The sequence below is a fragment of the Piliocolobus tephrosceles genome, chromosome 9 (genome assembly GCF_002776525.5).
Source record: "Piliocolobus tephrosceles isolate RC106 chromosome 9, ASM277652v3, whole genome shotgun sequence".
In the NCBI taxonomy this organism is placed as follows: domain Eukaryota; kingdom Metazoa; phylum Chordata; class Mammalia; order Primates; family Cercopithecidae; genus Piliocolobus; species Piliocolobus tephrosceles.
The window spans coordinates 19,677,814-19,701,950 of NC_045442.1; the positions used below are offsets into that span (position 1 = coordinate 19,677,814).

The 24,137-nt window shown below is 41.8% G+C and overlaps 1 protein-coding gene and 1 long non-coding RNA gene across 2 annotated transcripts in view; both read right to left on the bottom strand.

The window, feature by feature from the left end:
* Nucleotides 1-209: 209 nt before the first annotated feature.
* On the bottom strand, nt 210-21,032 carry LOC111538913. The gene is made up of 3 exons (XR_002730500.2): nt 19,697-21,032; nt 15,016-15,182; nt 210-1,356 (listed from the first exon to the last, which is right to left on the bottom strand). It is a non-coding gene; the product is annotated as an uncharacterized LOC111538913 (long non-coding RNA).
* Nucleotides 21,033-21,280: 248 nt separating this feature from the next.
* Nucleotides 21,281-24,137, bottom strand: part of NHLRC2 (NHL repeat containing 2) — a 57,391-nt gene continuing 54,534 nt past the window's right edge. The window contains exon 12 of the mRNA XM_023206643.2: nt 21,281-21,563. Within this exon, the coding sequence (XP_023062411.1) occupies nt 21,557-21,563 (7 nt within the window). The 3' untranslated portion in view covers nt 21,281-21,556. The remainder of the gene's footprint in view (nt 21,564-24,137) is intronic.

The window sequence follows — 24,137 nt, forward strand, 5'->3', positions numbered from 1 at the left end:
AACCAGACAGGGATTGTGCAGGTGGGTTATCAAACCCAGGTCCCCTGACTTTTGGTTCAATGGCCCCGTCAAGTGAAGCCCCCAGGACCTAATGCCAGAAAATCCTCGTCCTAATATTGCTACCCCTGGTCAATCTGCCTCAAGGGACCAAAAAGTTTTTGTCATGTGGATTCTTTCCAGGGACGAAGAAGCAGGAGAAACAGGCTGGATGTTTATGGAACATTTATGGAGTGTGAATTTGGTAAGGAAGTACAAAACACTCACTGTGGGTGACCTAAATCAACAGGTAGAATTGTCACATAGAGAAAAGTCAAAAATTGTCTTTTTCCAGTTGAACACATCAAGTCACATGAGTGCAGATTTCAAAATCTCTAGGTTCTGCTGGAATTTTGTTGTAGCAAATATTGACTGAAGTTGGTGGGCCATCGGCAGGGTCTTGTCAATGTTTTGGTTTTCTGGAAAGTCGGACGGGCTGTAGTGGAAAGAATTATGTTCACAGGGAGATAGGAGACCTGGTTGGGTTCTGGCCCTGTCTCTGTTACCAACAAGCAGCATGTCCTTTGATGACCCTCTTCAACTTGCTGCTTGCTCTCCCCACCTTTCCTCATTTGTAGGATGAAGAGATTGGACTCAAAGATCTTCAAGGTCCTTTCCAGCTTGGAAAACGTGATTTTATAACATAAATGGGGATGCCTTGGCTAGTCATCTGATGTTAATTTGAACTTCATATCATTCTGATAAACATTTTCAGGCTCCGGAGGTGGACTGAGGTGCATTTGTGAGATCCAAAGGGGCCTCTTCCAAACCCCAAGTCTACACAAGGTTCATGGCCTTGGGGAGCTATTTGGAGTCTCCAGTCAGAGCAATGATCTGGATTTTGGTGCCACTTTCAATTAAAGTAGGCTCATATCTGGCTGGATCCTGCAGTAAAGAGCACATGGAGTATTTTCTTTCCCTTTTTAGCTGGACAGAGTTCAGTTCAAACAGAGAGCTGGAAACTCCAAATGAGGACATGGTGATTTTACTGATGATCTGTCAGGAACATAAAAACTTTTTCGAGGGATGCTCCGGACCTTAAACTACACCAGCACAGGCCCGAGTCCAAGTCGTCAGAACGGACTCTCAGACCCTGATTTGGAGACGTTGAGAAGAAGTAGGACAACTCCTACGTGGGACCCTCTTGTAGGAAAGCTGGTCTCCAGCAGCCTCTGACGCCATCTCCAACATCTGCTGCTGTTGTTTAAAGAAAACGTCGGGGGGTGGCGGATAAAGTGAAAAAGTTTTTCTTGTAGGAGAATATCATCAAAGCAGCCATGACAATGGATACCTTTCCTTCTCGTGACTGTAGAGGGAATTCTGCTTTAAGAAAACAGCGTTCACAAAGATTTCAATTCACAAAAGAAAGGGTGAGGGGGAAAGGGGATTCTTCACTCCCCGAAAGGATTTACTGTTCAGTTCATTTAAGTAGGGTGGGGCACCCTAACTGGCTGCTCACAGGCCGAAAGGAAGTCCATTTGTCTGGGTGCCGCAATGGGCAGCTGTCTGGATTCTTAATTAATTAAATTTGTTTATTTATTTTAGAAACAGGTTCTCGTTCTGTTGCCCAGGCTGTAGTGCAGTGTTGCTATGATAGCTCACTGCAGTCTCGAACTCCTAGGCTCAAGTGATCCTCCCACCTCAGCCTCCCAAGTAGCTGGAACTACTATTCTGCCCAGTATATCCAATTTTTTTTTAAAGGGAGGGGAACAGACTAGTCTTTTCATTCTAAAAATGTGTGAGTCTGTAATGGAACTCTAAGAACAATATAAGGGAATAATGTAAGTGCCTGATACAAATTATTTTTGACTATTTGTGGTTTTGAGATATCAAGGCTACTCACTCTTCATGATCATCATCATGGATGAGAAAGAAGGTGCATTTAATGAGGTGTCTGAGTGTTTCACGAGCCCGTTTTTAGCCTTGGGACCTTCAGTACACTGTATACACCGTTTTTACTGCTGAGAAAAAAAAGTCTTCCCCTTGTCATCAATGTATGTGCACACGGTAGACACAGCAAAGGGGCAGCCGCACATTGGAAGTGTTGGAGAAAGCAGTTTTATCAGGTGAAGGTTGCAGGGTTTTTACTGCACTGAACATTGTCTATGAGCAAAGTGCTGCAGAAATATAAGATACCAAAGGAAGGTGGGGGAGCTAGAATGGTCCCTGCCTTTGTTACCTGAAGTCTCATTTTGGAGAGAGAAAATGTTCCTGTCTAGTAACAGGAGGCAGGAAGTGGCCTATGGGGATAAGGACTGCTTCGAGGAAGAAAAAATTCCCTATCAGTTGATGCTTGGGAGGGACAATGAATAGCGAGTCTTGGCTGGATGTGGTGGCTCACATCTGTAATTCCCCCACTTTAGGAGGCCAAGGCAGGAGGATTGCTGGAGGCCAGGAGTTCCAAACAAGCCTGGGCAACATAGAGAGACCCTGTCTCTACTAAAAATAAAATACCTAGCCACATTTGGTGGTACACGCCTACAGTCCTAGCTACTTAGGAGGATGAGGAGGGAGAATCATTTGAGCTCCTTGGCAGACTGAGGAGGGAGGATTTCTTGCTGGGCAACAGAGCAAGATCCTGTCTCTGGAAAAAAAAAAATAGTGAGTCTGTAAAAGTTCTCAAAGAGATGTGATTTCAGGGTTTGTGAGCTCAGGGATAGAGGTTGTGAAGGTGAGAGGTCTGGAGAAGATGCGAGGATGATGGTTTTCAAAGCCAATCTCAGAATAGCTGGGGATTCCGGGAGGTCACCTGCTAGGGCTTCCTGACCTCAGGAAGATGCTGGGAGTGCAGGGCCAGGTTACCCACGATGGGATGCATGTCAGTCTCAGTCCATCCAAAGGCACGTTCAGAAGCATAGTGAGAAGGGGGAAATGCCTCTGGGTTGTTCTGATAGATGTTCTGATAGATGCCTATGAAATTGATCTGAAGTATGTTTTTATTAAAAAAAAATGTGCAAATGTTCTCAAAACGTCTATAATTCCTTGCCTTACTAAACTCTTATTTATCAAAACATCTTAATAAAGTCATCTTTTTAAAAAAAAAAACGTGCAAAGATGGGGTCTTAGGAAATATTGAAAACAAATCTTTTGTCATTATTGAGTGAGATAGATTGTAAATTTTCTCTTGGTGAGTAAGGAAACGAGCTTGGGGACCCTCAAACATAGAGAGAAGGGTCCTGGTGGAGAGGGCCCCATGGAGAGAAAAAGGCAGGGAGAGATCCCAGGAATGGGAACGGATGCGTCAAGGAAGTGATGCCTGATGCCACATTATTACCGATTCCTCTGTTGTACTCCAGCCCATTACCAAACCCTCGGTGAAATTACATTGCTGTGTCCATGGTGCTGTGAGGGACAGAGGAGGAGGGACTGATGTGGGGCAGACACAGAGAGCAGCAACAGGAGGAGCAGGTCAGCAGCCAGAAGGTGAGTAGGGGAGATGATGAGTGGGTAAGCCCCTTGGAAGTGCCAGGAAGTTTGAGGATGGTGCTGGGCTTCACACTGGGAAATGGATACATTTTGTTCAGTCATTTAAGGAAAAGGCATCCAGAAGGTTAAAGGAGACACAGTCCCTGCCTCTAAAGCTGGCGATAACCCAGTTAAGGGGAGGAGGCATGCGTGTGCATAGAAGCACACACGAAATGTACCTGGTAACTCAGGCAGCAAATGTGACATGCCCATTCACTGAGCAGAAAAGATAGGAAGGCTATGAAAGTTCAGATTACTTTGGCTGGGGCCAGTGGCGGTGCTGGTAAATGTTTAACAACTGCCTAGAAAGAAAATAAAAACTCTAATTTGTAGCATTTGCCAATTTTCACGGTGTAAATACCATACTTCTACCATGGTCAGTTTCAAGTTGCCAAATTCACTCATTAAACATGGAGTTGCGGAGAGACACAAGGGTGCCTCATCACAGAGTAGTTCCACTTTAAAGGTGCAATAGATGTAAATGAACTTGAGCATAGATTATAGTAAAATGTATTATAATTCAGAGGTGATGAGTTCTGGACATTTCCTACCTTAGTTTTTAATACAATTTATTTACTTGTGAGTTTATATAACTTAATTTTTAATAATGCCTGTGTTCCATAACCAGCTCACGAAATTCATGAAATATTAACAAATGGTTCTTGTGAGCTGGTGTGAGCCATCTCTAGTACATTGTTGGCTAAAATGTCAGGGCAAGCTTTCTGGAGAAGATGGACTTAAAACTGGGCTTTGAAGGATGAGGAGGAGTTTGATAGGCTTGACAGAAGGCACTCTAAGCAAAATAAACATGTGGCAAATGAGTGGCCAGAAGGCATGAATAACAATCATGAAGTTTCCTCCGATTTCTGTAATATTTTAAGGTTAATAAAGTACTTTTTAAACAAACAAAAAAGGGATGGAGAGACCAAGTATGCATTAAATACACTTGTTAGGCATTTAAAATACATAAAGTATCAAATATTCATGATATACTAAATACACTAAATATATGAGGCACTCACTATTCATGAGGTCTAAACATGGTCTGTTTGCTCACACCTCAACTCCAGTCCTCAGAATCCCTACCATCAGTGGGGAAGGCTGGTGAGGCAGGGAGAGAAACTGGATAGATATATGAATATTGCAAAATCCAGGGCTCAGCTCATGTTGTCCTTCACTCTGCTTACATCTGAACCCATCTCTTTCCCCTTGTTTCTTGCTTTTTAAGTTGATTTAATAAGCTGTATTAGTTATCTGTAGCTGTGTAACAATTATCCCCAAACTTAGTGGCTTAAAATAGAAAACATTTATTATGTCAAAATTCCTGACTGTGTCGATTCCTGACCCCCAGAAATTATGACATAATGACACAAGGTCTCTCCCAAGGCTCTAATCAAGGTCTTGGCCAGGGCTGCAGTGATCTCAGGGCTAACTGGGAGTGATCCACTTCTAAGCTCACTTAAGTGGTTACTGACAGGATCCACCAATTTCTCATGCGGTTTGGCCAGGGGCCTCCCTCCTCCATTCCTTGCTATGTGGCCTCTCCATAGAGCAGCTCACAACATGGCAGCTGCTTACCTCCCATTGAGAGAGAGACCCAGCAGCAGAGGGTGAGCAAGACTGAAGCCAGAGTCTCTGTAGAACCTCATCTCAGAAGTGACACTCTATCACTTTTGCCAGATTCATTAGAAGTAAATTGTTAGGCCAGGCATGGTGGCTCACACCTACAATCCCAACCCTTTGGGAGGCTGTGGCGAGCAGATCACTCGAGGTCAGGAGTTTGAGACCTGGCCAGCATGACAAAGCCCGGTTTCTACTAAAAAAACATGGTGATGCATGCCTGTTGTTCCAGCTACTCAGGAGGCTGAGGCAGGAGAATCGCTTGAACTGGGGATGTGGGGCTGCAGTGAGCCGAGATCACACTACTGCACTCCAGCCTGGGTGACAGAGCAGTAAGACTCTGTCTCAGAAAGAAAAAAGAAAAAAAAAAAAAAAGAAATCATTAGGTCCAGGCGATACTCAAGGGGAGGGGATTACACAGGGTGTGAATACCAAGAGGTGACCGCTGGGAGCTGTCCTAGAAGCTGCCTACCACACAATGCTCTGTGACCTTTGATTGAACCCGCTCAGTAGTGAACTTGAAAGTGGTCATTGAATCCAGATAATTCCCATACCACAGTCTTTCTCACTCTAAGTCTCACAACAAGCTTGAGATGTAGGTATCATCATTTCCAATTTTTAGCAGAAGATACTGAAGCATTGAGCGTTAAAGTGATTTCCCCAACCTAGTAAGTCAAAGACCCAAACCTTGAACCCAGATCTCCTCACTTCCAGGCTGTGGCCTTTGCCTTTTGCCATATTGTCCTGGGCTGAACAGTGTCCTCTCTCCAAATTCATGTGTCCCCGGAACCTCAGACTATGACCTTATTTGGAGCTAGGGTCTTTGCAGATCCAATTAGTTAAATAAAGACAACGTCCTACTGGATTAGGGGTGGGCCCTAAATCCAATGACTGTGTCCTTGTAAGAAGGCTGGTCAGACACTGGCTCACACCTGTAATTCCAACATTTGGGGAGGCTGGGGTGGGCAGAACTCTGAGGTCAGGAGCTTGAGACTAGCCTGCCCAATATGGTGAAAGCCCGTCTCTACTGAAAATACAAAAATTAGCCAGCTGTGGTGGTGCACGCTTGTAATCCCAGCTACTCTGGAGGCTGAGGCAGAAGAATCACTTGAACCTGGGAGGCAGAGGCTGCAGTGAGCCAAGATCGCACCACTGCACTCCAGCCTGGGTGACAGAACAAGACTCTATCTCAAAAAATAAAAAATAAAAATAAAAAAGAAGGCTGTGTGAACATACAGAGACACGTTCACTGGGAGAGCACCATGTGAAGTGGGAAACAGAAACTGGAGGGATGCCACAGCAAGCTGAGGAATGCCATGGTTGGCCCACAACCACTAGGAGACAGAAAGAGTCATGGAAGTATTCTTTCTTAGAGCCTTCCGAGGGGGTGTGGCCCTGCCAACACCTTGATTTCAGACTTCTAGCCTCCAGAACATGAGAGAATAAATCTGTGTTGTTTTAAGTCATCTAATTTGTACTAATTTATCATCCCATCCCTGGCAAATTCATACATGTATTATCTCTAAAAAGAGATTCCAGCCACAGACTGCCCCAATATCTCCAGTGTTGAGGGAGGACACCGTACACCTCAGGACAATATGGCAGAAGGCAAAGGCCAAGCCTAGAGGTTGCGGGCCATCCATGGCAATCCTTGGCTTTCGGTGGCATCACTGTAGTTTCTGTCTCCCTCTTCACATGGTGCTCTCCCTGGTACATGTCTCCTTGTGTTCACATGACCTTCTTATAAGGACACAGTCATTGGATTTAGGACCCACCCCTAATCCAGTAGAACTTCTTCTTTACTTAACTACATCTGCAAAGACATAAAAAATTAAGACATAATTTCTAGTGGGTCAAAATGCACAGATAAACCCAGGTTGGGCCCCATCTTCTAGCCCCTGAGGCTCCATCTAGGACTCAGTCTTCCCTTTCCTCTCCCGGTAGCACATATCCTGTCTTCTCTAATTCCAAGCCAGCATCCCCGACCCAGGGCTGGGGGAGGAAACGGGACACAGGGAGGAGATTCATTGCCTGTGATCTCAGACGATAAACATTACAGGACCCAGCATGAGGACGTGATATTTTCTTTCTCCCATGTGACAGGCCAAAGATTAAAATCTCTCTCCCCTTCTCCCACTCATGCTCTTGAACTTAAATGCACTTGAACAGTTTGTTCACAGCAGTTCCATGTCTGTGTGTGAGTGCGAGAGCACGTGTGTGTAGAGTCTTTGGTAGTCTCTGCTGCTCGTAATTATGTTGGCTTATAACAAGAAGCAAAGGTCAGGGTTCTGCTGGAAAAGGAGTGGGTGTGGTGGGACTGCTGTGGGACACGTCCTTCTGTCCATCCAAGTTGGTAGGCTCACACAGAGGAATCAGCAATATTCTACAAAAGACAAGGGAGGCCGGGTGCGGTGGCTCACGCCTATAATCCCAGAACTTTGGGAGGCCGAGGCGGGTGCATCACTTGAGGCCAGGAGTTCGAGATCAGCGTGGCCAACATAGTGAAACCGCATCTCTACTAAAAATACAAAAATTAGCAGGGCTTAGTGGAGCATGCCTGTTATCCCAACTACTTGGGAGGCTGAAGCAGGAGAATCACTTGAATCCGGGAGGTGGAGGGTGCAGTGAGCCGAGATCGCGCTATTGCGTTCCAGGCTGGGTGACAGAAAGAGACTCTATTTCAAAACAAAACAAAAAAAGAAAAGAAAGGAAAAAAGAAGAGGGAGGCAGAAAGGATACTCTTCAGAGTCAATGCCATGGCAAGGGTTTGTGCTCAAATTGCAGTTTTTGAAATGCAAGAATTTCCTCTTGTGGGAGCTCAAATAGCTCATCATGTGAAATTATGATTAAGGTTTAAGGATTTTTCTTAAAATGGGACTCAGAAATGCCTACCACTGTTTGGCTGATCTGGTGAAAGAAGCTGTACCACTTAACTTTCACCAGGGCCCAGCGACTAGTAATTCACAATTTGTGGTTCAGTGGGCTTTCAAGCTGGAAGGGATTTAGAGATGATCCAAACCCACTCCCTTGGCAAACAGAGAAGCAAAGTCACAGGGATCCTCTTCAGTCCCTTCTCTGTCCTCTCCCTGTCCCAACTAAGTGGACAAAGAACTCTGCTCTCATTTCTCTCCCTATTTGCTTCTCTGCTATCTTCTCCATAAATCCACTTTTCTACCCACACAGCTTCTGACCCTTAGGGTCAGAAAGCTTTAGGGTTCTGAAACTTAGGGTTTAAGTTGTGTGCTCCAGTGGGGTGTAACCATCCATCCATTTATCCATCCATCCATCCATCCATCCATCCATCCATCCATCCATCCATCCATCCATCTTTCCATCCAGTCTCCTGTTACAATGTATCTAGGTTTGGAAGGGTGACACCCTAAACCATGTGTTACCTACTTCTTCATCAATTACTTGAAGCCCTACTTTGGACCAGATCCTACACAGGTGACACAAAGCTGCATAAAGGTGTCAAGGAGTGCTGGGCTGTTGAACTGAACAGGAGGTGGAATAGGATGAATATCACGAAATAGGCACCAACAAAATGCTCAGGGGGTATTCTCGGGGGAATTCGGAGCAAGCTTTGGGGAGGAGTGGGAAGAAGCTTGGAGGGGATCCTGAGGGGCTGGGAGAGAGGAAAAGAGACTCTTTTATTTTTGAGACAGAGTTTCACTCTGTCTCCCAGGCTGGAGTACAGTGGCACAATCTCGACTCACTGAAACCTCCGCCTCCCCAGTTCAAGCGATCCTCGTGCCTCAGCCTCCTGAGTATTATAGATGGGACTACAGGCATGTGCTACTATGCCCAGCTAATTTTTGTATTTTTAGTAGAGATGGGGTTTCACCATGTTGGCCAGGCTGGTTTCAAACTGCTGACCTCAAGCGATCCACCCGCCTCATTCGGCCTCTCAAAGTGCTGGGATTACAAGCGAGCCACTGTGCCCAGTCCAGAGACTCTTTCTTACTCAGTGTGAGCTCTGCTAGACTGGAACTCAATGGCTAGGGACCTGAGACGCAAACCATTATAGGCAGAAAGAGTCTTTAAAGTCTTTGCATTTTAGCTTTATAGGTAAAGGCACCCTTACCCTCTCTTTCCCCAACAGCTTAAAGAAAAAATAAGTCTACGTTTCTCTTTGGATTCATACAAATCCTTTCTCTCTATGTATGGAACCAAATGGCTCCCTGAGAGGCAAATACCCACTTCATCATGGACAAATTTAACCTGAAATTAAGAAGCATGTCAGGGAATGGCCTAAAGGTATCCAGGGCTTCACTTAGCCTTGTAACCCTGACCTATGTCCCTATGTTATCACGGATGTCTTTATTTCCTCAAAGACTTTGCCTTACTGATATCTCAATTCAGATTGTCAAGGTAATTTAAAATATGTTATGTAATATATGCACTTGAAGTGCATATACAAGTTTAAAATAGTTTTGTTACCAACAGACATTTTCTTTCAATAAAAGTTATTTTGTTCATCCAAACACACTTTGAGCACCAACTTATACCAAACATTAATAGGGCACAAATGCCAAGAGTCACTGGAATGAAGCATGGTGTACCAGTTTTCTGGAAATCAAGTAGACACTGTGCCTCCTCCCTACTGGAGGTGTTTCCTTTTTAGAAACAAGTCTTTGAGACTTGAAACCTACTCTATAAATCAAATAATCAATATAAGCTTTATGGCAAACTCCCTTAAATTCCAGAGTTCCACAAGGAACTCTGAGGCATGGTCCCAATGATTTTCTTGATTGATACTATATGAAATAAGGTTCAGTAAACCTTCTGCTTTGAAAATGTTTTAACCTGAGGCACGTGGCCTGTATTTGCCTTTCCTCTGGTGCTTCCAGCACTTGGTGGGCTGTGTTCTCTCATTCTTCAAGCTTGCCCATGGATTACATAAATGACTTCAGAGCAAGGCCCAGAGAAGTTTGATGACCCTTTCTAAGCCGGGCAGTGAGTTGGGATGCCTGAGCCTGGCCTCCAACTTCACAAGTCTATCAAATGGTCATTCATACCATCTTGGGCTGCGATGGACCTAAGATGGCCTATTTTGTGCCAAGGCTCTTGTTTTTCGGATAAGGAAACTAAGGCCCAGAGTGGTTTTTCTTGATCATCCAAAGCTATGGAATCTCAGATTCTTAGAGTTAGAAGGTACATTAAGCCTTTATAAAGTTATCCAGTTTCACCTCATACCCCAAGGAGAAACACTTTCCACACACTCTCTGCCAGGTGATCACCTGGCTCTCCTTGCACGCTTCTTGCACTGGGGAGTACATAATTTTTTTCTGACTTTTCTGTTTACGGACATGTCTAATTGTTGTCAAGTTCTTCTCTATAATCAGAGGAAACTCACTTTCCTGTTGCGTTCACTGACAGCTGCATTCCAGAGATTCCAGAACAAAACCTGATGTCTTCTGGGTTCCAGAAGTGCCACTCTCCCCCAGCATCCCTTAGCCTGACTGAACCATTATGTTTCCTAGAGAGTTAGGGACAGATTGACTTTCGGTAGCATGGCTTAGCTAGCTATGTTTATTTATTTTGCTTTCATTTATTAATGATAACCATCACCTTCTATAAGTCCCACCCATTTCCTTTCCTTTTCTGATGTGCAGAAAGCTCTTATTAGAACATCAATGAGCTCACTGCACTCTTTAAAATCAAGGTTCAGAAAAAAGCTGGAGTGTGCTTCTCTTGACAAGGCTGCTTGAGTATAATCATAGCTCTGTCAAAAAATATGCAGGCTTATAAGAGGTTGTCAAATTTTTTCCTGAAGTGGGAGATGTTTGGGAAAATTTTTTTTGAAAGTTAACTGAAAAGGAACAAAGAGAAAAAATCAAGGACCAAATGATTTTATGTAAGTTTTGCATAGCTACAATTTGCAAACTTTGCTTTGATTAATGAGAATGCAGAAGACTCCTGAAAAAGAGAAAAATGAAGTTCTGAGCTGCACACGTAGTTATGAGTCTTGACCTTTCCATTTGATGAGGTTTCTACTATCTTAACCTAGTGAGGAAACAGGTGATATGAATGAACTGAAAATATTAATTTTTAGCCATCCAGATTCAAACTTCTTGTTCTGAAAGGAAAGACATCCAAGGTGGTCATTTAATAAACATGCAGGTTTCTTTAATTAATGTTCTGCTCAAATGATTCCGGTTATTACATTACATTCCACACCATGACTTTGGAGGGCTTCTGGATTCTTAAGCATTAAAGTTTTTTTAAAAAATTATTTTAAAGCTATTTGGATTTGTATCTCAACATAAAGGAGAAAAATTCAGGTCTTTTTGAGTTCCGCAGATGGAATCAGTGAAAGGTGTCCTGGTTTTCTTCATTTCTCAGGCAAGCCTCTTGGATTTCCCATGGACAGTTGCTTGTACCTCCAAATCCTAAATCGATTCCTCTCTGGCCTAAGCATCCGGTTGCTTCAAGGGCCCACACAGACACAGCTCCACATCGCACAGCCTTTGGAGGAGCAATTTTAAGGAGGACACGCTCTACGTAAACCTGGCACTGAGTGGTTTCTCTGTGGCTCTCAGATTGTGACAGGGACAGTCCTGGAGTCCCTAGGGCATTACTATGTCCCTGGGGCATGAATGCATCACTCCCTTTCTTTTGAAGTGGACTCTCCCATGCACTCCAGTGATTATTAAGCCTCCTGTGGCCACTCAGCATAAGATTTCAGATCTCTTCCTGGCTTAAAATGCACTTTTTGGTTTTTTGCCAGCCCTCTTCTCTCACCCCTCTTTGCCCTGAATTAGAAGCATATCAGCAGACAGGTTCAAAGAACCTTAAACTGCCCACATGGCAAATTTCTATCTTCTAGTTCTCCAGTTAACTTCTTCCCCTTTCTTCTTCGTCAAACACCCAGGCTAAGTGAGATCGCTGTCTGGGAAGAGCATGAAAACCAGCTTACCCTTTCCTCCAAATGCGAATGTAATCCCACCCTTTCAATTTCCCAGCGACTATAATGAGAATTATGAACAAGCACTGCAGACATCAATTTTCAAATGAAATGTAAGAAGAATCCTTTTAAGTTCCTAATCCTAATTGTAGACTAAGGCAGTATTATTGAAGTTGGTTTTAAAAACCAGATTGATGATGCCTCAAAATTAAGTTATATTGTACCTGCACATGCAAAAGAAAGGGACATCAAAGAGGGAGTCAATTTGGATGTCAAACAGAAATAAATGCCGGGCTGAGACATTGAAGACATCTGGCCTTTTTGGAGCCCAATGTTTGTTTCTTAGGTGGGGACAGTTAGTGACTTTCATGAGAGCTGGCTGTGGCTTTGTTATGTCCTCCTCTCACTACTGTGAGTTTATTTCTGTGGGCATCTCATTTCCAGGGCTGAAATGATGTATTGCTTGTTTAATTTGTTACTCTCTGTGACTTTTTTTGTATTTTAATAAACAAAAGTAGTCTTTTAGGGAAGAAGTCAAGGTTGATCTAAATGCATGCAGTCAGAATTAGACTTTTTTTTTTTTTTTTTTTTAATGTAACTCCATGCACTCTTCACTTGGATGAAATCCCTAAGAATAATATTTGGTGAAAATGAAATGGCAGAACAATAAAGTAACATTTTATGGATTCAAAAATATTTACATCAAGAGGATTTCATTATAGCTTAAATTTAATAGAATTTTTAGCAAATTAAGCAGAATTTAGGAAATGTAGTTTCAGCAGTAGTAAGAATCAAATAGCTTTCCTAGATTATAAAAACTTTGACTATAAGTTTTATCCAAAGATTCATGTTTTCAATTTTAAGCAATAAAAGAGATATTGGGGCTGGGTGTGGGGGCTCACCCCTGTAATCTCAGCACTTTGTGGGGCTGAGGCGGGCAGATCACGAGGTCAGGAGTTCGAGACCAGCCTGGCCAACATGGTGAAACCCTGTCTCAACTAAAGATACAAAAAATTAGCCGGGCGAGGTGGCACGGGCCTGCAATCCCAGCTACTTGGGAGGCTGAGGCAAGAGAACCCAGGAGGCAGAGGTTGCAGTGAGCCAAGACTATGCCATTGTACTCCAGCCTGAGCGACAGGGCGAGACTCCGTCTCAAAAAAAATAAAAAAAAAAAAAAGGAGAGATCTTGGACATTTAAAAAGTCCAGTTTCTTCATCATGTAAAACTAAAGCCATAATTTTACACTTAGATAGTTCTTCATAACAATTGAGCCACAGAATTAGACTATTTTAAAGGAAATGCAGTTTCATTACTTTCAACCTCGGGCAATAGAAAATTGCTTAGAAGAGAGTCTTTTTGGGATTTGCTCAAATGGAAATAGGACATTTGTAATTAACATGTCATTTGTTTTACAGACTTTGAAGTGTTTTGAATTTATTCTCATATATCATTTTAACACTGCCTCCTGTGATCTTTTTATACTTTATCTCTATCCAAAATATGTCAGATCCTAAATTGATAACAATTGAATTAAAAGGGTTTTGTTGCCCACGATGAAGCAGTGTCAGTGGCTCTAATGTTGGGCAGATCTGGGTTTGAGTCCCAGCTTGGCAGCACTGGCTGGGTGACTTGGGTGTGCCGTTTACCCTCTCCTGGGTTCCGTTTCCTCAATGGTAAATCGGAGTAATGACAGTCCTCACTTCCTGGTGATGTTGTGAAGATAAAATGACCTAATGCACATTGCCACTTACAACAGGCCCGGGAACGTAATGTAAAGAACAAGAGCTGTTATCCTGAGATTTCTGGGAAAATCAGAGAGTCCCTGATTCATCAGGCAAACACCTGAATCTGGAAAGTCTCTATGAGCTGTAGCATCCTTCCTAGGAGGACACCAGAGGGCAAGGGCACCTCCTGCTGTGCCCAGGTTTAAACTCTGGGTAAATAACAGATTTAATCTCATGAGAAGCAAGCTCATTTTGTTATGGGTATGGAAACATTTTATCAATTTTCAGACGAAGTAAACAGTAGACGAAAGGATGTCATTTTTTCTAATTTTTCTGATGTGTAGGATGAGAAAACTGCAGTGTGAGTTTCTGAGCAGTCTTAGAGGCCCCTATGGTGCAATTAGTAAGACTGTGCTGGTGTTCACCACAAAGGAAGAGCCCTGGACTGGGCTTTCTCTACACCTGGGTTCTAAACCCAGTTTTGCTGCTGTCCTAGTCCGTTCAGGCAGCTGTAATGAAATATCTCACGCTAGGTAATTTATAAACAACAGAAGCTTATTGCTTACAGTTCTGGAGGCGGGGAAGTCACCAGAAGATTTGGTGTTTGGTGAGAACCTGTTCATCATAGATGATGCCTTCTTGGAGCCTCCTCACACGGCAGAAGGGACTAGGGAGCTCCCTCAAGCCTCTTTTATAAGGGCACTAATTCCATTCGTGAGGGTGAAGCCCTCATGACTTAATCACTTCTTCAAGCTCCACCTCTCAACACTATTGCATTGGGGATTTAGGTTTCAACATATGAAATTTGATGGGACACATATATTCAGACCATAACAGCCACCAACAATACGGCTGTGGATAAATAGCAAGCTCTATGGGCCTGACTCCCCAGAGAATATGATGGCTCCACTAGTCAGTCCCCATGGTCCCTTGGGCTTCTGAGTCCACAAAACAGCTCTCACAGGTGTAACTTCCGACTCTGGGGATGAATAAGGGCATTAGATGACAACATGGGTCTGTCTAATGAAACCTGCCTTACAAAAAGGTCTAGGGCAAGAGGTGGTTTTCCTCCCAGATATGTAATCCAAGGGAGAGACCCCACCTGGCTGTGCTCTGGGGTGACACAAGGCAGGCCTGCCATCACCTAGTGCTACTGCCCAATATCAGGCTGTTGGGCACTGTGGTTAAATTGGGGTGGAGGCAGGAGGTCCTCTACTTGGCAAAGAAACAACGGTGATTATTCAGATGGATAACAATACTTACCTAATGCTTGATCAGAGTGATGGACAGTCTTCTGGGAACTTTCCATATTTAGTTCCAACAGGACATCCTTGTCTCCATGTTGCAAGCAGCAGTTATCTCTCAGTGGAAGCATGTGCTGTGGTTTCTTCCTCACATGGGTTTATGTGACACTGTCACACTTGCTCCACCTGAAAGCCAAGTCCACTTAAAATCAGTGGGCGCGGTGGCTCAAGGCCGGGCACGGTGGCTCAAGCCTGTAATCCCAGCACTTTGGGAGGCTGAGACGGGCGGATCATGAGGTCAGGAGATCGAGACTATCCTGGCTAACACGGTGAAACCTCGTCTCTACTAAAAATATAAAACCTAGCCGGGCGAGGTCATGGGCGCCTGTAGTCCCAGCTACCCGGGAGGCTGAGGCAGGAGAATGGCGTAAATCCGGGAGGCGGAGCTTGCAGTGAGCTGAGATCCGGCCACTGCACTCCAGCCCGGGCGACAGAGCGAGACTCTGCCTCAAAAAAAAAAAAAAAAAAAAAAAAAAAATCAAACATTGATCTCTGTTGCTTTTAGATGAGGGAGCTGCCTTTTGCAGCTCAAAAAGGAGGCCGAGCTAGGCGGATCGCCTGAGGTCAGGAGTTTGAGACCAGCCTGGCCAACATGGAGAAACCCCATCTCTACTAAAAGTACAAAAACTAGCTGGGCATGGTGGTGCACACCTGTAATCCCAGCTACATAATCCCAGCTGAGACAGGAGAATCGTGTGAACCTGGGAGATGGAGGTTTCCGAGATTGCGCCACTGCACTCCAGCCTGGGTGACAGAGCAAGCCTCCATCTAAAAATAGAAAAAAATTATATTCACCAATAACATGATCTTAAATACAGAAAATCCCAAGGAATCCACTAACAAACCATAAAAGTTAATAAAAGTTCAGCAAGGTTGTGGGATAAAATATTAATATACAAACATCAATTGTACTTGTGTATAATTATAATAAACAATCCAAAAAATAAACTTAAAGAATTCCATTCACAATAATTCCAAAAAAAACTTAGGAATAAATTTATCAAAAGAAGTACAAAACTTCTCCCCTGAAAATTACAAAACATCACTGAAAGAAATTAAAGAACCTAAATTAGAGACATGCCATAGTCATTATTATGATGGTAATATTTCCCAAACTGATCTACAGATTCAATATAATCCTTATCAAAATCCTAACTGACTTTTTAAATTGACCATAAACATGACATTTATTTTTGGACTCTCAATTCTATTTCATCGATTTATATGTCTGGCTTTATATCAGTACCATACTTCCTTGACTACCCTAACAGTAATAAGTTTTAAAATCAGGAAATGTCAGTCTTCCAACTTTGTTCTGTTTTTAGGATTGTTTTGGGCATTTTGAGTCCCCTGAATTTACATATGAATTTTAGGGTCAGTTTGTCAATTTCTGCAAAATAGAAGCCCTTACCTTGTTTCTGATCTTGGGGAAAAGTATTCAGTCTTTCACCATTAAGTACAGTGTTAGCTGTGTTCTTTTTCATAGATGCCCTTGTTGGGTTAAGTTTCTTTCTATTTCTAGTTTTATTGAGTGTATGAAAAGGTGTTATATTTTGTAAAACGATTTTCTGCATCTACTGATACTACCATGTGTTTTTCTTTTTTTTCTTTTTATTCCACTGATATGGTGTATCGCATTAATTTTTGGATGTCAGACCAACCCTGCATTCCTGGAATTAATATCATTTGGTCATTATTCTGATACCAACTGGTGTGTGACAATTTATCTCTGGCACTAACCAGCCAAGCTTGGTTCACATGCCACAAGTTAAAGGGCATGGTCCACAATAAGATTGCCCTCACTTCAGATCAACTGATACAAATCTGGGGACTCACATGACCCCATTGTGTTAATTCACTAGAATGATTCACAGAACTCAGAAAAGCACTATACTTAATACAACCAAATACAGAGTCATGTAGGGTGATGTTTGAGAGGGTCCTGAACACATAACTTCTGTGCCTTCTCCTCGTGGAATCAGGGTATATCACTCTCCTGGCACATTAATTTGTTCACCAACCCAGGAAGCTCCACTGATTGTGTCCAGGGGTTTTACTGAGATTTTGTTACATAGGCTTGCTTTATTAAACATTGAACTTAATCTCGAGCCTCTCCCTAACCCATCCTTGGAGGCTGGGAAGCCAGGCTAAAATCATATGGCTCCAAGCTCCAACCTAATTACATGATTGGTCTTTTCAGCTCCCATCCTGAAGCTGTCTCGGGGCACACAGTGAGTCACTTCATTAGTACAAATTAAGGTGTGATCTAAGGGGCTCATAAATAAAAAATACGTTTTTATCACTCACGGAATTCCAAGGGTTTTAGAATCTCCATACCAGGAACCCAGTATTGGGTCTTTGGCAAAGACCAAAATCTTTATTAGACAACAGTCATAATTTTTTTTTTTAATGGCAGCTGTTCTTCCCCATACATCTCATCCCCCTTCCCTGCTTGTCATCTTTTTTTTTTTTTTTTTTTTTTTTTTTTGAGACCCAGCCTCACTCTGTTGCCCAGACTGGAGTACGGTGACTCCATCTCGGCTCATTGCAACCTCTACCTCCTGGGTTGAAGCAATTCTCCTGCCTCAGCCTTCCAAGTAGCTGGGACTACAGGCACCGACCACCACACCCAGCTAATTTTTATAGTTTTTTAGTAGAGACGGGGTTTCACCACGTTGGCTAGGCTGGTCTCCAACTCCTGACCAGAAGTGATCCGCCCACTTCGGCCTCCTAAAGTGCTGGGATTACAGGTGTGAAGCACTGTGCCCAGCTAACAGTCATAATTTTAAAAATATAGTTTGCTAGTATTTTTCATTGAGGATTTCTGCATCTATATTCAAGCAATATTGGTTTGTAGTTTCCTTTTCTTGTGATGTCTTTATCTTGTTTTGGTATCAGGCTCATAGGAGGAGTTGGAAAGTGTTCTCTGTTATTTTTTGGAAGAGTTTTGTGGAGAATTGGTATTACTTCTTCTTTAAATGTTTAGTAGAATTTACTATGGAAGCCATTTTTTCTTTTGTTTGTGGGATGTTTTAAAATTACTAATTCAATCTGTTTATGGGTCTATTCAGTTGTTCTATTTCTTCTTGAGTCATTTGCAGCCTTTTTGTCTTTATGGAATTTTAAAATTTTTGTCTAAGTTAAATTGTTCATAGTATTCATGTGTAGTCTTGTGAGGTCAGTTGTCATGCTCCCTTTTATTTCCGATTCTCTACGTCACTGTTCTGGAGATGGGAGTGAAGTCAGTGCCCTGCTGTTTTTGGAGTGACACCTGTGCTTTGCGAGCAGGGCACTAGGTGATGGCGGTAGCCTCTGGTCTTCTTTACTTGCCTCTTGGTGTGAAATCTCTGTCCTGCCAGCCAGCTGAGATGAGGGTGTCCAAAGCTCCTGTAATCTCAGCTCATCATGCCTGGGGGAAGAAGCTCCACTTTATGAGTGGGGGCTTAGTGAAGGGAGAGGACCCTTGGACTCAAGGCTGCCCTCACCTGGAGTTTAGCCTTTTCTTTTTTTTTTTTTCTTTTTTAATTTTTTTTTTATTAGTATACTTTAAGTTCTAGGGTACATGTGCATAACATGCAGGTTTGTTACATATGTATACTTGTGCCATGTTGGTGTGCTGCACCCATGAACTCATCAGCACCCATCAATTCATCATTTATATCAGGTATAACTCCCAATGCAATCCCTCCCCCCTCACCCCTCCCCATGATAGGCCCCGGTGTGTGAAGTTCCCCTTCCCGAGTCCAAGTGATCTCATTGTTCAGTTCCCACCTATGAGTGAGAACATGCGGTGTTTGGTTTTCTGTTCTTGTGATAGTTTGCTAAGAATGATTGCTTCCAGCTGCATCCATGTCCCTACAAAGGACACAAACTCATCCTTTTTTATGGCTGCATAGTATTCCATGGTGTATATGTGCCACATTTTCTTAATCCAGTCTGTCACAGATGGACATTTGGGTTGATTCCAAGTCTTTGCTATTGTGAATAGTGCCACAATAAACATACGTGTGCATGTGTCTTTATAGCAGCATGATTTATAATCCTTTGGGTATATACCCAGTAGTGGGATGGCTGGGTCATATGGTACATCTAGTTCTAGAACCCTGAGGACTTGCCATACTGTTTTCCATAATGGTTGAACTAGTTTACAATCCCACCAACAGTGTAAAAGTGTTCCTATTTCTCCACATCCTCTCCAACACCTGTTGTTTCCTGACTTTTTAATGATTGCCATTCTAACTGGTGTGAGATGGTATCTCATTGTGGTTTTGATTTGCATTTCTCTGATGGCGAGTGATGATGAGCATTTTTTGGTCTAGGGGTATGATTCTCGTTTAGGGTACCGGAGTTTAGCCTTTTCAACACACAGCTTGGAGAGAGGAAGATGCTGGCAGCCTGCCCCTCCTGGGGAACTCCTGCAGCCCTTTACTGGGAACTGGGGAAGGGGGAGTCCCACCTTCTTGGCCACACCACATTGTTCTGGGGTAGGGGGAGGGAAGGAATGGTCATGACTCTGGTGTCACAGACTCTCACAGTTCTTATCGAGGTTTAGATTTTCTTGAATAAACGTTTCATTAACTACATGCCTTTGGGACAATTTCCAGAGACTTTAAATAGCTATTTTAAAAAACAATTTTTACCGGTTATGGTTGTTCACTGGAGTTCCTCGTGTGCCATTCAGGAATATACCTTCATCTCCAGCATTGGCTCTCCTGTCCACAGAATGCTTTGTTTAATTCTTGGCTTTATAACTCCGGGTGGCTGTGAACAGTTCAGGGAAGGCTGACAGAAAACAGAAGACTGGGAAAGAAGATCTAGCAGGCATATGTGTGGGGAATTAATACTGAAGAAATGTTAAAAATATGAAATGATTCACTTTGAAATGAGAAAGTTAAGGTTATAAAGAGCTAGGAAACATGTTCACTGAACAACAAGCAAGTGGAATGCTTACATCACACAGCAGGGTACAGACATTAGACACAAGGAATCATCTCCTGACAGGACTGTTAAACAAGAATATACTTCCTGTAAAGTTTGCAAGATAGCATTTTAAAATAGGCTAGATCCTTATCTTCACATGGTTAATCTCACAAGTGGTTAAAATGCAGCTTCTCTATCGCCTCACTCATTGCGGTAAGTTTTGACAGAAGGGCTTTATTAACACAAATTATTAAAATGACTTCAGTACTGTACCTTCTGCCTGTAACACTGAACCACAGCAAAAACACCCAAGGGTATCCTACAACTTGTAACAGCAAGGTGCAAGGGAACCAAAGAAGGCTCTTGGCCATGTAGATGATTATCTTGGTCTTCCTTCAGAAAGTTACACAAATACAAGCAGGTGTTTTTTTCTACTTGACTTTCTGCAAGGCTGACTTAAGTTTACTGTAATACTCCCCAAAGACGAGGGAACAGGGTAAACAGCCTCATTAGCTCCCATGCAACGCTAGGATTTTTAGGTCACGTTAGCTTCCTGAACATGGATAAGCTATTGTTCTTCCCCTTCCAGGATGGGCAGATAAACTATACTTCAAATATTTATCCTATCCTCCTTATCTTGCCTACTCGAATAAGGGACTTGGTTGTGATGTCATTTCCAATGAAATGCCAAATATAGAACCATGTCAATTTAAAGAGAAGGATACTACTGAATGAGATGACTCCTTTCAAATGAAAACCCTAAACATCTTAGGAGAAATTCATGCTTCTCATGTGTTGGCAGCATTCCAGAACTCAGCCTTTCTTAGGCGCCTCCCACTCTTCAGTGGCAGTTCAGTGATTTCTTCAATAAGCAGAAGTAACAGCAGACACATTATACAGTGATAATCTGTTAGTTTCTCTTAGCAACTGAAATTAAAATATGCTTAACATACGTAATCCCAATTTGCAAAGTTTGATGGAAGTTACTACTTACTAAAATGATACCCTAAGATTGACTAGAATTGTGACTCTGGCATCACAAAGTGGAAACTAGAAACTGTAACTGGTCAAATTAACAAGATATATGTGTGTGCGTGTGTATATATATATGTATATATCCATACACACATACATATATACATACATACATACACATATATACACAAAATGTTGGCATACATAATTTAGTATATACAATTTGTGTATTGTATATCTCACGAGAGATATAAGCATAGTTTAAAAGTTGTGGAGATGTTTTTAAACTAAAAACTAAATTATCTGAACTAAAAGAAAGTAAACTTAAAGTGGTTTGATGAACAGCAAAATGGCACCAAGCAGTTAATGTGAAAACATTTTCTCATTTTAGTTTTATTAAAACTAAAGATTTTAAAACTGACTTGAAGCAATTCCATTGTTTATTTTGAGGCGTTTATCTCCCTCTTGGAAAGTAACTAGCCAGGGCCGACATGCTACTACATGCTGATGAAGGTTGCCTCACATGCTAAAAGGCAGATTTCAAAGGGCAGGAGTGTGGAAATACAGTTGTCAGTTCAGTGATCTTCTTTGACAGTTTCTGCTCCTTAGCAGCTGGCAAGGTAAGAAATGAGCACAAAATAACATAAAGATCTAGATGTATTCCAGATGTCATGGAAAAAAAAAAAAAAACTCAACAAAAAACAGTATATTCCTTGGAAAACTGTTAAGACTGAGGTCACAGATTTGTAAAATAGCTTGATTACTGTATGTTGAATAGCCCATGATTTTAAAAAAGACTTTCATTTTAATGGAGTTTTAAAATAGCTTAAGTTTTATGTATATAAAGAGTTTTGCAAATATTTCTCATGAACTACTTACACAGAAAAAAGGGAGGGGAGTGAATATCACTTTTTTTTCCCTCAAAATCCTTTTAAGTCTTAAGTTTCTCACCTAGTTAAGAGTTTATAATAAATATATGTAATATAAATTGAATTAGCGAGATTAGAGTTATACAAAATTGTATCCACTAATAAAGCTGCATTTGATTAAAAGCATTTTAAATAATTTTCTGAGCCCTATTAGAACTCTGTATCTGTAAAATGCACTATTTTTTGAATTGGTTTGTAGTGTATGTCTCATTCCAAAAAGTATTATAAAATCTGAAGGAATAAATAACAAATTATTGTTTTGAAATAAAGCGAAACAGATTTTCCATAAATATCTCAAATCACAGTCTCTGAGAATGGCTCAGAACTTCAGGTCATCTGGTTCCATTTCTCCCGATGTGATAAATACTCCAATCAGCCACCTCCCAGACTCTATTTGAAGACATTCACTGGCAGAAAACTCACTCCTCTCCATGGCATGAATAATGCAATGACTTGAGCATTTAGTAGCTGTTAGTCACTGTGTTAAGTGCTTTTCTAACATTATCATAAAATAATTCTGGGGTATTAATATCCAGATACAAATAGGAAACTGAATGCCGACGGAGATGAAGCAATTCTGTTAAGTGACAGTGTCGGGTCAGCTAGCACAGAGTTGGTATCTTAGACACTGCAGTAAACTGTGGCACACTTACTCTCATTTTATATTTTTCTCCCTATATTCTAAGATAACCATCATAGAGTTTTTCCCCCCAAACATTTATGTATTCAACATTCTTATATTCTCATTACAATTCTGGTTACCTTTTCCAGAATGTACACAAAGCAAGCCTTGTGACTGTGGGAAATGGAAGCAATCTTTTTCCCACTTATTTTTTGTGGAGACAGGGTCTCCTTATGTTGCCCAGGCTGGTCTTGAACTCCTGGCCTCGTGATCCTCCCACCTCAGCCTCCTAAAGTACTAGGATTATAGGTGTGCGCTACCACACTCAGCCCTTCTACTCAACTTTGTTCTAAAAAAGTATTAATCTATGAAAATTCAAACAATACAAAAATAGTGTAAGATCAATAAATACTAGTTCCTCCCTGCCCCCTTCCCTAAATTCACCTCTATATTGTTAATTAGGAATTTGTTGTCTCCTACTATATTTTTTTCTATTCCTTTATATATTTCCACAGATATGTGTGCAGATGCACATATATACATATATAGGCAGTCTTTGAACAATTCTGACCGGCACAATTTCAGTTACATGGCTTAAATAACACCAGTCCCAACACAGTTCAAGTTTCATTTCCATGGCATATTAGCTGTAATTACTAAGTACAAACTTCACTGTTAGCTCTTCAACCCACAACTCACTAATAACAGGTGTGTCCCATGGTCAGTAACCAATAATGTCACTTATCTCAAAATCCATCAGTGACTGGTCACCGTGCATCTGTTACGCACAGACAGCAACATGTGTAGTTGTGTTGCCTTTTTGTGTCCTGGTGATAGAGGCACGTGACATTTTACAAAACTGGAGAGTTAAAACAGGGAACTGGCCAAAAAAGACAAAGAATACAGCAAAGAAATGAAAAGCAGTAACACTGGAAATAAAATTTGGGCTGACTGTGGGAATGCTGATACTGCGCTCTTTGATAGAGACTCTAGGTAAGAAGCCAGAGACACTCACTCAGTGAAAGTGAACTTAGTATTTATCAACATAAGTGAAGAAATGGGTTGTAATGAAAAGATGATGTCCCAAAGGAAGTGATGCCGGCATAAATACACCAAAGAACTCTCTGAGATATTTTACAACTGAAAGGAGTGTAACAATTTGCCAAGGCATAGAAAAGGTACTTGCCCTGTATTGCAAATTACGAGATGCAAGCAAGCACTGTTCAAACGCTCTTGGTAAGTCTGACAAAAACTTGAATTCTCAATATTTGCAATGTTTTAAATTATGGTATACTAAATAAATACTAGCTTTACTGTTTTTCATTTCCCCATTCATTTATAATTCACAGAGAGCTTTTAATATTTTCGCAGATGTTTTTAAAGGTCACGAAACAATCATCTTTTCCTTCACTGATTGTTAAGATTGCTTTGCAGAGCCTCAGCTTGCAAGGTCATTTTTATGGTCATGCATTACTGTGCAAAGCAAGGATGGTTTATAGATGTACATATGTGGATGTGTATAGAGCTTTTAAAAATAAGATTTACATTTATTCAGAAACTTGTTTTTCACATGTGAGTACAAGTAGATGTCTGATTATTACTTATTATTATTTTGAGATGAAGTTTCGCTCTATT